The sequence below is a fragment of the Hylobates moloch genome, unplaced genomic scaffold (assembly GCF_009828535.3).
Source record: "Hylobates moloch isolate HMO894 unplaced genomic scaffold, HMol_V3 SCAFFOLD_2, whole genome shotgun sequence".
Taxonomy (NCBI): Eukaryota; Metazoa; Chordata; class Mammalia; order Primates; family Hylobatidae; genus Hylobates; species Hylobates moloch.
The window spans coordinates 84,718,598-84,733,125 of NW_026652277.1; the positions used below are offsets into that span (position 1 = coordinate 84,718,598).

A 14,528-nucleotide genomic window follows, 5' to 3' on the forward strand; every position below is an offset into this window, starting at 1 on the left:
ATATTAGCCCTTTGTCAGATGAGTAGGTTGCAAAAATTTTCTCCCATTCTGTAGGTTGCCTGTTCATTCTGATGGTAGTTTCTTTTGCTGTGCAGAAGCTCTTGAGTTTAATTAGATCCCATTTGTCAATTTTGGCTTTTGTTGCCATTGCTTTTGGTGTTTTAGACATGAAGTCCTTACCCACGCCTATGTCCTGAATGGTATTGCCTAGGTTTTCTTGTAGGGTCCTTTCATTTTTTAGACTGAGAAGCAGTTGTCTTTTCCAACCTTATAAGTTCTTGACTTTGTCGACTCTCTAAATCTCTTTCATCTATCCTTACAAACTGACCAAGTCTTCTCTGAACATATCTTTTTCTTATAATGTCTTATTAAATACAATTAATAATAGGCAATAAACAGTAATGATAATCTGTTTTCAACCTCTTCCCCAAAGTTAGATATGCCTTTTGCCTTCAAATTACTATAGGCAATAGTCTTACCAAACTTTTCCCCACTAGAAAAATAATTTCCATTCTTCCAGCCTTCAGTAATAGTTTGCTTGATTCCCTCTGACCAGCTCTTAAGCCAATGCCACTTATTTTAGGGTTTGTTTTATTATTAAAGCAGCACCTTTCTCTTAGGATCTAAGTTCTATATCATTTCAGGATAAGATAGATAATCCTGTGGAAACAAATTTCCCTCAAATCTCAGCAGCTTAAATAAAAGGTTCATCTTTAGCTTTGACAGCTCTATGTCCATTGGAGGGGGGGATCTTCAAAGGGTTCTGTTCACTGTGATCACTGAAAGAAACACATGGGCAATCTCCTTATCAATATCTGTTTCCATAATCAGCTCCAGTGAGAGTGTGTCTCTTTTTTTGTTTTTGTTGTTGTTGTTCTTTGTTTTTTGTTTTGTTTTGTTTTCTGAGACAGGGTCAGGCTCTGTCACCCAAGCTGGAGTGCAATGGCACAATCTCATCTCGCTGCAACCTCCACAACCTCTCTGGCTCAAGCAATTCTCCCACCTCAGCCTCCTGAGTAGCTGGGACTATAGGCACATGCCACTATGCCAGGCTAATATTTGTGGGGTTTTTATTTTTGGTAGAGATAGGGTTTCACCATGTTGCCCAGGTTGGTCTCGAATTCCTGGGATCAAGCAATCCACCCGCCTTGGCCTCCCAAAGTGCTGGGATTACAAGCATGAGCCATTGAGCCCAGCCAAGTATGTCTCTGAAAGCTGGAAATATTTGGTAAGCAACACTAAAGGAAGCTCCGTAGTTGTGGATTCAGTTGTAGAGAACAGAACCCACTCTACCTAATTTAAGGAGAAAAGGTTTCAAAGATTCAATAGCCTATGGGATAGCTCAGAAGACTAAAGAGATAGACTGTAGGTTGAACTTTCAGAAAAGTCTCCCAAAGTCACACTCAGAACAAGGTCGTCAAAGGAGCTGTGGCTCTTCTGCAAGCAGGAATGCACTAGTATCAGGACTCTGTAAGAATAAAAATACTTTCTCAATCATAAAGCCCCTGTCTCTGCCAGTTTCAGACCACACCTCACCTGCTACAGTCTATGCCTGCAGAGTGAATGCAGAGAGACGTGCCTCTCCGAATCCGCAATGCTGGTGCCTGGGATCTTTGCTGATGTTGTTTTAGGAAAACAAGAAGCAGCAGACATAGCAGATGTAGCAAAAGTGTGGCCTCTTCCTAACCACTGTCTATACCTCATGCTAGTGCATCTAATTAGGCAAATGAAAATTACATCCAGAACCCCAGCTGTAGTGCGGACTCCAGCATCTAGAGTGTAGGGAGTCACATTAAAACTGAGATGGAGTTGAGCAACAATCCAGCATTTGCATTGGTAAAACATAGCAATAGGCCATATTATGGAGCACCCCGTTCTATAGCAACAATAAAATACTTCTTTTAATCATGTTTATTCCTGCCTACTTCAAAGTAATTTTAAGAGGTTTATGCTAACTGTTCATAATCAGGCCCTTAAGGATTCAGGAAAAGTTAAAAATTTTCTGTGTTCTCTTTTATCATTTTAGGGGGAGTATAATATACTTGCTTCAAATGAAATATGTTAAGCATCATCCTTCAGGGATAGGCACATTCCCATAGTTCGGTGGTTTATCATCTTCAATTTTCACACCAATTCCATGAAGCAGTGTATCAGTTAGGGATAGTATTCAGCTGCACATCAGAGACATCCACCTAAAGTGCCTTGATCAAACACCGTGTTTATTTTCCAAACATTAAAGGTAGACTAAAGCTGGACAATCTGGGGCCACTGCAGAGATCTCATGTCCTGCCTTTCTGCTCTTTCATCCTGAACTGTGGCCTTTCTCTCTTTGGACATAGATGGCTGTTCTACTTCCAGACATCGTTAGCAACTTCCAGGATGGAAGGAGAGGAAGAACAAAGGCACACGGCAGCTAGCTACCCGGCTAGGTTTGCCCTGTTATTTGGTGTTGCTTACACAATCACCTTGTGACTTCTGCATATATTTCATTAGCCCCAGAGGTGTCACATAGCAACCTCTATCTGCCAGGGAGCTGGAGGAACTGAAGATTGCTTTGTTATGTTTTGTTTTGTTTTGACCAGGCCTATTGCCGAAATCAGAATTCTGTTAGTAGGAAGAAAGCTAGTGTGAATATTGGGCAGGTAACTAGTGGTATCTGCCTTGAATAGACGTTCTTTTTTTTCATTTTACAATAAGGAAACCAGGGTTCACAGAGGTTAGGTAATGTGATGGTAGCTCAATAGCTTGAGATTTGAATTCATGCCTATGACTGCAAATTCCAAACTTTTTGATAAACATTTATTTTTAAAATGGTTAAAACTTAACTTTTTTGACATGTTAAGAGGTAAATTGCATTATTTAGGAGGAAAAAAAAAAGAAAAAAAAAAAACCCATTTGCTTAAGATTCCAGACAGCAGAAGCAGGAGTGGGAATGAGAAGGTAGAAAAGGACGAGAGATTTTTTTGTGGGAGTAGCACAATTCTGTGTTTTAAAAAACAACAAAAACCCTATGCAGATAAGCAGCCTTGAAGATTATGGCACATTTGCAGGCTAGTTTTCCACTGCCGGGCAAAAATTTATTGCCTTGTGGCTAGAATTCATTCTGACCTGGTGGCTAGAATTCATTCTGACCTGGCCAGACTCATTTTATTAGCTAACTCTTTCTTAGTGCTTGAGAATTACAAGAGTTATTAACCAAGCTAACCTGAAAATCATCTCCAGTTGCTTTATGGTATTTTTCAGAATGATTTATTCGACTCTCATTTCCCCAAACCAGCATTTTCTTGCTTTCATTGAGAAAAGGAAAATGGCGTGATATCTCTGAAAGGCAGGACCATTGGGAATAGCGACAGGGATGGTGTTACTGGATGTTCCTTACAAGCTCCCAGGGATTCTGAGATTTGAAGGAAATGCAGAAGACACCAAAAATAGGTAGTCAAAATCACTAGCTTAAAGAAAAGGGTGTGGTCCCATTTGAGAGTGTACTCGCACTGACAGTAGTTTACAAGAATGTGCAATTCAGTCGGAGAGCTCTACAACAACCACTAACTGGTCTTTGTCACCTTGCAGCTTGTGGCTTTTTACCTAAGGGGATGGGACGGAGTCCTTATTTTGCTGTGTCCTCACCACGAACTTTGGGGATTTCCTCCCCTTAACTTTCTCACCTCCTTGAGCCTGGATGGCTCTTGGCACCAGCCATGCTAACAATCTGACGAAAAGGAATGGCTAAACCAATGTAGCCCAATCCCTGGTTCTAGCTACGGAGCATATCTAATTCATTCCCAAATAGTCATTTGGGTGCTACAAAGAGCAAATTAATCACACTCCTGTGAGTTTAAGCAGCAGGAGCAAGAAGGAGAGGTAAATATCACAGAGATTGAACCTGAGAAGTACCGGGGGTGGGAAAACTGTGTAAAACATACCTGGAGTAAAGAATCTGCACAAATATTAAATTTGATTGAAGGTTGGGAAAACAAAGAGTGGGTTCCTTGGAAGGTCACAGAATGCCCTGGTTCCTCTTGCTGTTAATGCAGTTGTGAAGTATGCTTATGCAATCACTGACATTTAGCCTTGAAAGGGTGTGGCTTATGGGACTTTGGCCAAGGTAAGTTCCCTTTGAGGATTTGGGATCAGGGATTTTCATCTCCCAGGGGCCCAAGGAGCTGCATAGAGGGCTGCCTGGGAAGAAGAAGACACTTTTCTAGGTATCTGGATGTGTGCAGTTTTTAATCACTCTTCAGGTTCCTTGCAACTAGAGAAGAGAAAGAATGTGAAATAAACAGGTTGTGCCCAGCAAAACTGAGATGGAGCAAAAGAACGAGGTGAGGACTGTGGGGCGAGTTTCACCCACAGAATTATGCTCCTGCTCTGGAAGTACGTTGAGAACTCCACAGGCTTTTATAGATATCTGTCATCAGGATCCAACTACCGGCATTCAGCAAATATTTGTTGAGAGCAAGGACCTAGTCTATTAAATACTCTAGTCCCCAAATTATAGTGTAGGCAACACGTGAAAAGCTTGTTTGAAAATGCAGATTTACAAGCCTAGCCATTCAATACCTTGGGGTTGGGGCCTGGGGATCTGCAATATTATCAGGCAGCTCATTTGATTTGGGACCGTTGGTTATTGGACTCTTATTGTTGCTTTGTAAAAACTAGCCTTGGTCTCTTCAAAAGTTAGCACCCAATCAAAGTAGAGACTTGGCTGGAAAATACAAACAAAATATTCCTTTGCCACCTCTTATTTGTTGTTTTTGATGTTTTGTTACACACCTGAATTCTTCACTGTGTATTTTTTTGGCCTATTTATGGAAGATTAGTAACTTAATCTGGAATTACAAACTATCAGAAGTAACACACTATCATTTTCACTTTTCCCCTTTCTTCCTTTCTCCCTCTGTCTGTCTGTCTGTGTGTGTGTGTGTGTGTGTGTGTCTGTCTGTCTGTCAATGTCTCTGTCTCTTTCTTTGCCTTAATGATGGTCATGACTATCATTTGTTTTGCCCTGCTGTCTGAAAAATGCAAAGTAGGTGTACAGTTGCAACTATCAGAAGCAACAATATGTACATTCTGGATCTGACTTCTCCAGTAATTTGTCATTACTTACAGCAAAAACCTAAGGGACGCTGCCTGTGTCTGCCTGAAGGAGGAAAAGAGGGACAGTTCAAGAGGGAGGTGATCTGCAAGTCATTCTTTCCTTTGAAAACTTCCTCTCAAGCCTGGTGTGGTGGCTTGCACCTATATAACTACTCAGGAGGCTGAGGCAGGAGGATCTCTTTAGCCCAGCAGTCTGAGGTGCAGTGAGCTATGATTGTGCCACTGCATGCCAGCCTGGTCAACAGAATGAGATCTTACCTCTAAAAAAAAATTTTAATATTAAGCATTTTTTTCGGAACATCAAATATCCACAACATTCATTAGCAGTGGCATTCAATTTTTTTGACCAAGTCCATACTAAAAATATATTCATGTCACAATCCAACATACACACATACATATGTGGGTTGTGTATGTGTTTATATGAGCACATATGGAAAATAGAAACAATTATCTTATGAAACATTACTTACCTTTACCATGTATGCTCTGCTGTTTTCTACGCTTGGCCCTTTCTTTGCTTTTCTTATCCTTCCCTTCTCCCTTCTCTCTCTCTCTCTCTCTCTGTGCGTGTGTGTGTGCATGTGTGTGTGTCTGTCAATGTCTCTGTCTCTTTCTTTTCCTTAATGATAGTCATGACACTATAAATGGTTTTGCCCTGCTGTTTGAAAAATGTGAAGTAGGTGTACAGTTCCAACAGTTTTGAGTAGGAAAAAAGAGGAGAGGAGCTGGAATTGGAAAACAAGTTTGTTCACTATTTTTTTTTTCTTTCTTTCTCAGTCAGTAACTCTGTTAATTTATCCAGGTCTACCTTAGCTAAGATAGTATATACATCCTACTTTTACTGTCTTAGAGGCTGATATTCCAAAGTAGTAGAAATGCGCAGTGGAATATATTGATAAACAAATGAGTCTGTACTTGTTACCAGCTTGACCTCTTCACTGTCTTGTATGTGACACGCTCATTTCTGCCCAGATGTCTTTATCTCTTAACCTAGAATTCTAGCTACCTGCTAAACCATTCTCTTTGCCTACTCCTCTTACCTCCAGGGCCACCAGTAGAGGTTTGCGCTGACTTTCCCAGATCTTGAAGGCTACTAAAGGTACAAGGGAGAACACTTCATTTCCCAGAGTACTGCTCAGTCAGGTGCAATCTACATCAAAGGAAAGATAAGCAATGCTGTTGTTTTTCAACCAAAGCTGTTATTTTCATAACTTGTAAATGAACTAAAGATTCCAAGAACTCAAGGTCCTCACAATCAGCTTTCTTCATCCAACAAGCAAGCTTCAATTTCATTGTAGCATTTTTATTGTGTGCAGTAAAAACATTCACAATTTTGTTTGCTGTTGATGATCTGAGTGTTTGGTTTTGAAAAAAAATTAACAAAGAAGCCAATTTTGTGAGTTATTTTTCATCACAGAGGAGAAATATTCACCTTAGCACTACCTTTGTTGTGGCACCTTTCCATATCCATGAAGAAAAATAGCCATCCAGTCCAGATTGCAAGTGCTACTCAGTATCCTTCTCACACATATCTTACTAAAAATGTTTTCACTGACTTTTTCTTTATTTAACTATCAAGTATTTGGCAAATTAATCTCTTGCAAGACATCTTCATTATAAATATTATTTTAATGATAAAATTATTAACCTGTAAATTTTTATCTAGCTCTAAGCAATTGGTTTTTATCTTAATTCGTTTCAGTATACTATTGTCATTCACTGAATGCCCAAGAACAGGGAATCTATCAAAAATGATCAAGATCATGTCAAAAGGACACAAGCACTAATTTGAAAGGGCATGCATTGGCTAAAGATGTGGTAATAGGAGCATTAAAAAGGTAATAATAATGATAGCAATACACTGATGCACACCAAATACATAAAAATCCATGAGTTCATAAAGATGTTCCAAAAAAGAAAGTAATCAACCACCTCTGGAGTGTGCTAGATCAATTAATGTATTCTGAAAATTACTAAAGAAAAAGTGAAATATTAAACTTCATTGCTTGATGATATTTTTAATACATATTTGCAGCCTCTGTGTTACCAAAGTGGATTTGGCCATATTTGTAATGTAAGGCTTCAACACATTTTCCTATGATGTGAGCTTTGCCTGCTAAGATGATTCTGAAACTAACTTTGCCCAATTTTGCTTTTTCTATAATTTCATATGAATGAAATCATTCATTGTGGTCTTTTGTATTTGACTTCTTTCATACAGCACTTTGTTTTTGATTTCATCCATGTAGGAAAATTTTTTATTGTTTTTTATTGCTGAATAGTATTCCACTGCATGTGCTCATCACAATTTGCTTACCCATTCACTAGCACTTTTCCTGCAACTGCTGAAAGGATTGTTTTCCCCCCTTTATTCTATTAATTCTGCCAATTACATTGATTGATTCTCAGATATTAAAAAAGCAGCTTTGCATTCCCAAGATAAGCCCCACAGGTCATGATGTATTGTCCCTTTAAATGTTGTTGAGTTTCATTTACTAAAATTTTGTTCACGACTTTTGTGTCTATGAGTGATATTGGTCTGTAACTCTCTTTTCTTTAGAAGTCTTTCACTGGTTTTGGTATCAGAGTAAATCTGGTCTCATAAAATGAATTCAGAAATATTTTTGCAATGCTCATTTTATGCCTTGCAGAACTTTGAGAAACATTATGCATAAAGTGTAACATGACAGGTGTCATTCAAATATATGTCTCAAATATAAAATAATCAGTTTTTGCCTTGTTCTTTCTTTTCCTAATTTCCATAACAAATATGTCCTATTCATCTTCACATCTAGTTTGAAGTTGGCTGAATTAGTGAGTGATTTATAATCACAGATTTTAGAAAATTAGAGCTAAGTGATTTTAGGGACTGTTGTCACTATATATCTAGAGGGGGAAACTGAGACCTTTAGAGGTTGCCACGCTCTTCCAGTACAGAGTACCTTCCCACGCTTTACAGGTTCCCATCATGTAACATTCATTAAAAGTCTTTATGGGTAGGAAATGTATAAAGTACCTGCTGTGTATATATTTACATTATAAAGTTTACGTATTCATTCTTACTCTTTTTCCTTCCCATGAAGGCACACACTGTTCTTATTCTTACAATCTCAAAGAGAGAGCAGCGAAACAATGAAACTTCAGGATTGTGTGGCCTGGAGGCTACTAGTTGAACTGGGCATGCTCAGTCGCCAGGCAGATTTTTCGGTGAAGTGGAAACTACAACAGCGCGTACCGCGCGCGGAGGTGGGCGTGCCCTCGTGAAATTTAGAACGTTGCCTCAGCCAATGGGGCCTCGCGGCCGGCTGGCGGGGCTCCTCATTGGAGCAGCAGGGAGGCGAGCAGAAGGGCCCCGGAGGGAGCCGCGGAGGTGCGGGTCGAAGAGGCCGGGCTACGTCGTGCCCTGCGCGTGAGCAGCTGCAGCGGCAGAGGCAGCATCCAGCGGCGGCGCCAGCAGTTCCAGCCCGTTGCTTTACTTTTTGCTTCACCGACATAGTCATTATGCCGAAGAGAAAGGTAAGTCTTACCAAAAAAAGATTTCAAAAGCCTTCAAATTGTGCTTACAGTAAATCCTGGCATTGCAATGGCTCACGCAGAACGCGCGCGGTAGTAACCCGGGGTTTGGGAATCTTTGCTTCTCCACGCTTGTTTTTAGATGCCTGTTGCAGACGTTCCTCTCTCCCTCTCCCCTCCACCCACTCCGTCCTCATCGATCTCTTAATGTTACTTTCTCTCCAGTGACGCGGTTTCCCCTCTTTTTGAACTCATTCTCGCTGGAATGTTTTCCACCCCCAACAACAAGAAAAGCGGCTTTCCATTCCGAAAGGGAGTTTCCTCTTTGCAAACTGCCAGGTTGCGAATTAGTGTGAAGGGAAAACAGCGAGAGGAGAAAAACAAGTACAAGCGTAAGGATAGGGAAGAAAATAAATCAGGCAAATGTTGGGATTATTCCCACGCGGCTGTACCCGCGGGCTGGGTGCGCTGCGGTGGCTCCGAGGCTAAGGGAGAGAGAAAGCCATGTTTAAAATAGCGCTCACCCTCCTGCTCGCCTCCGCTGCAGACCCGTATGTACCAACTCCAGTGTCAATCAGGGCTGGAGCCGGTGAGGCGGGGCCTGGCGGCCTGGACCTACCCGCAGTTCGGGGCGGGAGCGGCGGAGTTGGCAGCGTGGAAGACGGGACGGCGACGGGGCGTCCAATGTGGCTCGTCCAAGGTCAGGGGGCCACCAGGTCCTCCCCAGCGACTGGAACTCACACTCGGTTGGGGAAGGCGGGGTCCGCGCGCTATCCGCCCCTCTGCGCGTATAGCGAACTGGAGTCATTTTTGTCTTGTCTTCCGCCCCTTGCGGACTGTCCCCTTCTGCGCAGGCCCGGGACACCAACTACCACATTCGGCAACACAAATCTCCCTCGGGGTGGGGCTTCGACTTGTCCCGGGGAGGGGAGGGAAAGCTTTCCTCCTCCCTGAGAAACCAGTGTGTGATGGCTGGTTCCTAAGCAAGTGCTTTGCACCCTCCCACCGCCAGCCTCAGTGTTTCCAACAGTGTCAACGAGTGTGGGTATTAAATTTGAAGCAAACTTACACCTAATATCCTGCTTTATCAAAGACCATGGACTAATTTGTGTGTGAGAGTGACTGCATTATTTTAAAATATTGAAGTTTTAAAAATTCAAAAGCTTTCCCGTTCTTACATGTTATTACTAAGAATTGGGTGGAAACTTGTCTCCTCCCCACTTTTTAAAAATAATAATAATTGAAAGTGTTTAAAAGTCTTAGAGTTTGTTGTGCACATACTGTGTCCCTCACGCTGTGCAGAATTTGACTTGCATTATCTCATTTAATCCTGAAAACAGCTTGAGCGGTGTTACCCCCATTCAGCTGGGACTTAAAGACATAAATTGCCCTGCATCTCACCAACCAATAACTACTAGTAAAGATTTAATTAGATGCTATAGATGCCAAAGTCTTATTCTCACCCATTTCGTACTCATTTACGAAAGGGTGGGTCAAGAGGAATTAAGGAAATCCAAAGATACTCCCAGTTTAAGAAGACAGATGGCGTATTAAGAGCACTAATACTTGAGATTTATTATTTAAACTTAATTTTGTGAAGGTATTTTCTAGCCGTGTTTTACTAGAATTAGGATATTAAGTGATGTCACCATTTTCAGCATTTTGACTGAGGGTTAATGATGGGTTGGAAATTCTAGTAGAGACAGAGGAACTAATTATCAAGATACGGGTTACAGAGTAAGTGAGCTGGAGGCCATCTTTTTTTTCCTGGGAATTATAACAATTGTTTACATAAACAGTAGGTTAGGTGTGCACACTTTATGTATAATGGACCCTGACGATGGAACCCTTCCTTGTTTATTCAAGGGCCAGAGTTGCTGAAGCCATTATTCTCACTTCCCTGTCTACCTCTCTCAAGGAGACAGAGGGAAGGGAAAAAACAACAACAACAACAACAACAAAAAAAAAACAATAAAATAACAACTACGGTTTTATTTCCCTGGAAGGTGGGGAACCGCCCATGCAGAAGCTAGCCAATGGTCCCGAGACTAGGGGCAAAACTGTGTACAGGCACCTGTGTGTCATTCCTGAGGACATCAGAATGTTCTCCGGTGATGGAAAACCACTCCTTGATTAGTAGGAAGGCTTTCCATTTATACCTGAAGCCTAACGACCTCAGTTGGTACCTGGGCAGGAACAACCTCAGATTAAACACGGCTATCATGGCCATCCCATCTGTCAGTCAAATCTTAGAGCAGCTTCATGGAATCCCGAAGTTCACTGGAACTTGTGTGAGGAACCACTGTCATTAGGTAAAGCCTGCTTAGATACAAAAAAGAACTGGAGACAATCCATGCATATCTCTTCAAGATCTTCAAAGCTGGGGTAACTGCCAAAGCATTTACATACTACACAATATTTTTCTTGACTAAAGAACTGTCTGCTGTACAATATAATAAGCTTTTAAAATGTCCCATAGTACTTTTTTGCCTTCTTAGCCCCCTGTATCAACCTTTCCTAGAAATCAAGAAATGTTATTTAATGAACATCTGAGTAAGTTGTTCTGCAGAGCAAGAAGTGGTACAGATAAAGTCAATGAAAACATCTGGAATCCTAGCCCTGTTGTAATGCTGTAGGGACATACAGTTTTTGCCCTCTTGGAACTTGTGTTTAATTCAATGAGGTGATAAGACTAGCAGCACAAAACAGTTGAATAACATTAAAACTGTGTATATGTTCCAGAATATGTAGTTATAGATCCCACAAGCAGTAGGACAGATAAGGAAAGTTAACTTTAGGCTGGTCTTAAAAGTATGGGTAGGACTCAAATATACAAAGAAGTCAGAGTCATTTTTTGTTACCAGGTATTCAAATGTGTCTCCTGATTGTATCTTAACATGACCAGGCCTCAGTTTTGCAACTTCGGGGCTGTAATATCATCTGAATTAATATTAAAATGTTCTGATGACATTTCTTGGTTTTATGTGTATCTTTGTAGGTGATAGTCATAGCTACATTAAGCCAAGTGGTTTTTTATAAATGCCATAGTATTTTGTGAAGTAATACAGCACTTAGTGAAGAGTTCTTCAGTGCATATTATCTCTAAGTTGGTGAGATGTAAATAAAAGTAAGTTTCCTGTATTTATTAGATAATGGATGGTGGGTGAGTGGAATTACAGGGGAAATTATAACATTCATGGACTCAGTGGTGAGACAATGAGTGATTGAGTTCTAGACTGTTCTGGCCAGACATCCACAAATGCCCGCAGTGGTCATGTTGTTATGTGATGATTTGATGTTCTACAAAGAGACATGAGCCAGCGAGGCCTAGAATCACAGTCCTGGCATGATTAGCAACAGGAAACACGTTTTTACATCTTTCTTTTTATTAATATTTTCCCGTTCCTTATCACTAGAACTATTTTAAATGTCTAGTGTATCACATCAAAAATTCTCTAATGAGGCAATTTTCCATGAATGTGGCATGTAAGCAGTCATGTCTCTTGACACTTAAAATAAAGGTTTAAGGAAGGAAAGCCCATCTGCCTCTAGCTTTGAAATTCAAAATTAGGTTTTTATCTGTTTCCTTAAAAGGGAAGGCCCAGTAGCAGTAGCACTGGGCTTGTTAGCACAGGGGATGCTTAACTAACCATGATCAAGATTTGTGATAGTTAATTTTGAAAAGAGTATTACTTGTCATAACACCAAAAACAGAAACTGTAAATGAAAACACAGATAAATTTGGCTACATGAAAATGAATATTTCAATATGGAAAAAAAACTGTCAACAAAATTTTTAAATTTATGAAAAACTGGGAAAAAATCTTTGTACCACATATCACTGAAAAAGGTTTGCTATTTTAAAAAGATAGCATCTCACATTTGCTTATGGAAAAGATGTATATCTTTATAGGAAAGTAACGAAGACTCAAGTAGACAAAAATATTTAGTTTTACTAGAAATCAAAGAAATGTACAATATTAAGAATAATGAGGTGTAATTTTTAAAATAACCAATCTGGTTTAAAAAAAGATTAAAAGTACTTACTGGCTAGTGCCTGAGGGATATAGACACTCGGCACTCTCAGTTATGAGAGTATAATTTCCTTTAAAACATTTATTGAGTATAATCTACTTACTATAAAGTCCATTCATCCATTCAAAGTATACAATTCAGTGATTTTTAGTAAAGTATAGAGTTGTGCAACCATTATCATAATCCAGTTTTGTAACATTTCCATCATTCCACAAAGGTCCCTCTTGGAGTTTATAGCCAATCCCCACTCCCAGCCTAGCCCTAGGCACTAATCTACTTTTGCTGTGTCTAGATTTGCCTTTTCTGGAAATTTTATTTAAAAGAAATGATACAATATGTAGTCTTTTGTGACTGATTTTTTCACTCAGCATGATGTTTTTGAGATCGGTTTGTGTTGTAGCATGTATCAGTACATCATTCTTTTTTATTGTCCAGTAGTATTCCATTGTGTGGATATACTCATTTTTGTTTATCCTTTCACAAGTTGATGGACATTTGGATTGTTCCAGGTTTGGATTATTATCAGTCATGCTGCTGTGAATATTTGTAAATAAGTTATTGCATGGACATATATTTTCATTTCTCTTGGGAAGATTTCTAAGAGTAGAACTGGCGGGTGGTATGAAAGTCTATGTTTATCATTTTTCTTTTTTTTGGAGATGGAGTCTGGCTCTGTCGCCCAGACTGGAGTGCAGTGGCGCAATCTCAGCTCACTGCAAGCTCCGCCTCCCGGGTTCACGCCATTCTCCTGCCTCAGCCTCCCGAGTAGCTGGGACTACAGGTGCCCGCCACTACTCCCAGCTAATTTTTTTGTATTTTTAGTAGACACGGGGTTTCACCGTGTTAGCCAGGATGGTCTCAGTCACCTGACCTCGTGATCTGCCCATCTCGGCCTCCCAAAGTGCTGGGATTACAGGTGTGAGCCACCGCGCCCGGCCGTCTATGTTTAACATTTTAAGGAACCTCCAAACTGCTTTCCAAAGTGCATGAGTTCTAGTTTCAACATACTTGTTCATACTTGGTGTTGTTGATTTTTTGCTTATAGAGATTCTAATGAATTTTAATTTATATTTCTGTAATAACTACTGACAATAAGCATCTTTTCACGTGTTTACTAGCATAATGTGTACCATATGTGAAATGTCTATTCAGATATTTTGCCCATTTTTAATTGGGTTGTCTTATTATTGAAAGAGTTCTTTATAAGTCTAAGATACAAGTCCCTTATCAGATATATGATTCATAGATATATTCTCCCAGTTTGTGACTTAAAAATATTTTTTTTTTCTTAATGGTGTCTTTTGAAGAACGAAAGTTTTTAATTTTGATGAAATCCATTTAGTGTTATATCAAATAAATCTTTGCCTAATTCAAGGTTACAGATATTTCTCATAGAGGTTTTATACTTTTAATTCTTATGTTTAGGTATGTTATCCATTTTGAGTTAATTTTGTGTGTGGTATGAGGTAAGGGTTTAAATTCATTTTTTTGCTTGTAGAAATCCAATTATCTCAGCACCATTTGTTGAAAAGACCATCCTTTCTCCACTGAATTGCCTACGCACCTTTGTTGAAGCTCCTTCATAAATGTAAAACTTTATTTCTGGACACTCAATTATGTTCTGTGGTCTGTATGTCTGTTCTTATACCAGTGCTGCACTATCTTGACTAGGTGCAGTGGCTCACACCTGTAATCCCCACAGTTTGAGAGGCTGAGGCAGGAGGATCACTTGAGGTCAGGAGTTTGAGACCAGCTTGGGCACATAGCGAGACGTCATCTCTTCAAAAAATTTAAAAACGACACTATCTTGGTATCTTGATTATTACGGTTTTATAGTAAGATTTTAAGTCTGGTAATGTCAGTCCTTCACTTTTTGTTAT

General features: G+C 39.9%; 1 protein-coding gene and 1 long non-coding RNA gene across 7 annotated transcripts in view; one reads left to right on the plus strand and one right to left on the minus strand.

Annotated features, from left to right (window-relative positions):
* Positions 1-9,188, minus strand: part of LOC131382621 (uncharacterized) — a 40,174-nt gene extending 30,986 nt beyond the window's left edge. The window contains exons 1-2 of one of the 2 annotated variants that reach the window (XR_009212188.1): positions 9,138-9,188; positions 6,141-6,250 (exon numbers count right to left, since the gene is read on the minus strand). This is a non-coding gene — a long non-coding RNA (uncharacterized LOC131382621). Of the gene's footprint in view, positions 1-6,140; positions 6,251-8,163; positions 8,222-9,137 lie in introns of those variants that run through there. The other variant, XR_009212187.1, reaches the window with a different exon arrangement.
* Positions 8,424-14,528, plus strand: part of HMGN3 (high mobility group nucleosomal binding domain 3) — a 34,528-nt gene continuing 28,423 nt past the window's right edge. For 2 of the 5 annotated variants that reach the window (XM_032152735.2, XM_032152775.2), the window contains exon 1: positions 8,480-8,616. In XM_032152735.2, coding sequence (XP_032008626.1) covers positions 8,602-8,616 — 15 coding nt within the window. In that variant the 5' untranslated portion in view covers positions 8,480-8,601. Of the gene's footprint in view, positions 8,617-14,528 lie in introns of all 5 variants that reach the window. The other 3 variants (XM_032152733.2, XM_032152765.2, XM_032152754.2) reach the window with 3 other exon arrangements.